This window comes from Lynx rufus, unplaced genomic scaffold, assembly GCF_022079265.1.
Source record: "Lynx rufus isolate CCGP_SWC_20201006 ecotype Redwood Valley unplaced genomic scaffold, mLynRuf1.p SCAF_9, whole genome shotgun sequence".
In the NCBI taxonomy this organism is placed as follows: Eukaryota; Metazoa; Chordata; class Mammalia; order Carnivora; family Felidae; genus Lynx; species Lynx rufus.
The window spans coordinates 100,470,479-100,472,046 of NW_025814897.1; the positions used below are offsets into that span (position 1 = coordinate 100,470,479).

The 1,568-nt window shown below is 42.0% G+C and overlaps 1 protein-coding gene across 1 annotated transcript; it reads right to left on the bottom strand.

The window, feature by feature from the left end:
• Positions 1–313: 313 nt before the first annotated feature.
• LOC124505488 (olfactory receptor 4C45-like) lies at positions 314–1,276 on the bottom strand. The gene has a single exon (XM_047071452.1). The coding sequence runs from the start codon at positions 1,274–1,276 to the stop codon at positions 314–316; it is 963 nt and encodes a 320-aa protein (XP_046927408.1).
• Between the last annotated feature and the right edge of the window lie 292 nt (positions 1,277–1,568).

Consider the following 1,568-nt stretch of genomic DNA (forward strand, 5'->3'; position numbering starts at 1 on the left):
TTGATATAAAGATGACTATAGTCCAAGTTGGATTTGGATTCCATTCATTGTTTCCTTATTTTAAAAGAAATTGAACATTTCAAGGGCTCCTAAAATTATTGTAGGCCCTAGGCACCATGCCTACTGTGTCTTAATGGGTATGTCAACCCTGTCCAGGACATATATGCTCCTGAAGAAATCTGATCCAGGCAGCAAAATTGACTGCCCCGAGTTTGATCAGGGAAATAAATCTCTATTTATTTATTTAAGAAAGGGAATAAATGTCTATAAATCACCACTAGATATTTTTAGGTAAAGACTCTAATGACAAACTTCATTTATCACTGTTTTTCATTATTTGCCCCCAGAGTTTCCTCATGACATTTTTCACTTCTGCATTTCTGAGGGTGTAGATTAAAGGGTTCAGCATGGGAGAGACTATGGTACAAAACACAGTCACAGCTTTGTCAGAGGGGAAGGAGGTCACGGGTCTCAGGTACAGGAAGGAACAAGGTACAAAGAATAAGATGACAACGGTGACATGAGAGGCGCAGGTAGACAGGGCTTTGCGACGCCCTTCAGAGCTATGAGTCCTCAGTGAGTGCAGGATGACAACATAAGAAGCAACCAGCATAGAAAAAATGAGCAAACACAGTGATCCACTGTTGGCAGCAATCAGGGGCCCCAAAGTGCGAGTGTCTGTACAGGCTAGCTCCAGGAGAGGTATTAAATCACACATAAAATGGTCAATAACATTGGGGCCACAGAACGGTAACTGGGCCATGAACAAAATCTGAATTCCTCCATGAAGAAAGCCTAAAATCCCAGCCATTCCCACGAAGAAACCACAGACAGGTCGTCTCATGATGGTCATGTAATGCAAGGGCTTACAGATGGCTACATAGCGGTCATAGGCCATGACAATTAACAAGACGATCTCAGCTCCACCGAAGAAATGTTCTGCAAAGAGTTGAGTCATGCAGCCATTGAAGGAGATGGTGTTCTTCTCAGAGATCAGGTCATAGATCATTTTGGGTGCTATGGAAGAAGAGTAGAAACCATCTATTATAGACAAGTAGGACAGGAAAAAGTACATGGGAGAACCCAGAGCTGGGCTGATGAAGATGGTGATGGAGATGAGCAGGTTACCTGCCAGTGTGATCAAGTAGGTGATTAACAACACAGCAAATAAGAATTTCTGCAGTTCTGGATTCTGGGTCAAGCCCAGCAAAATGAATTCTGTTACATTGCTCATCCTTTCCATGGATTCAGCTTGGGTTGTGAGCACATGGTCCATCAGGAGAGATCACAGAATTTCTGAGTAATATTTTCAATTCAACACTAAAAGTTCCCATCACCTCTGTAGTCCTGGCCTCTGGGATTGATGGAACCACAGCTTCCACTCACCTCTGCCACTTCGGAGACAGTTATAAAGAAGATTAGAAAGGGGTTAGATTTCTCTTATTCATATAAATTGAATATTAACAATATGTTACAAACACCAGAATAAAAGCAAAGTGTTAATATGTATGTTGACTTATGATGGCCTTCCAAACTCTCTTTCTGGCTCTAAACCCTCACAGGTGGCT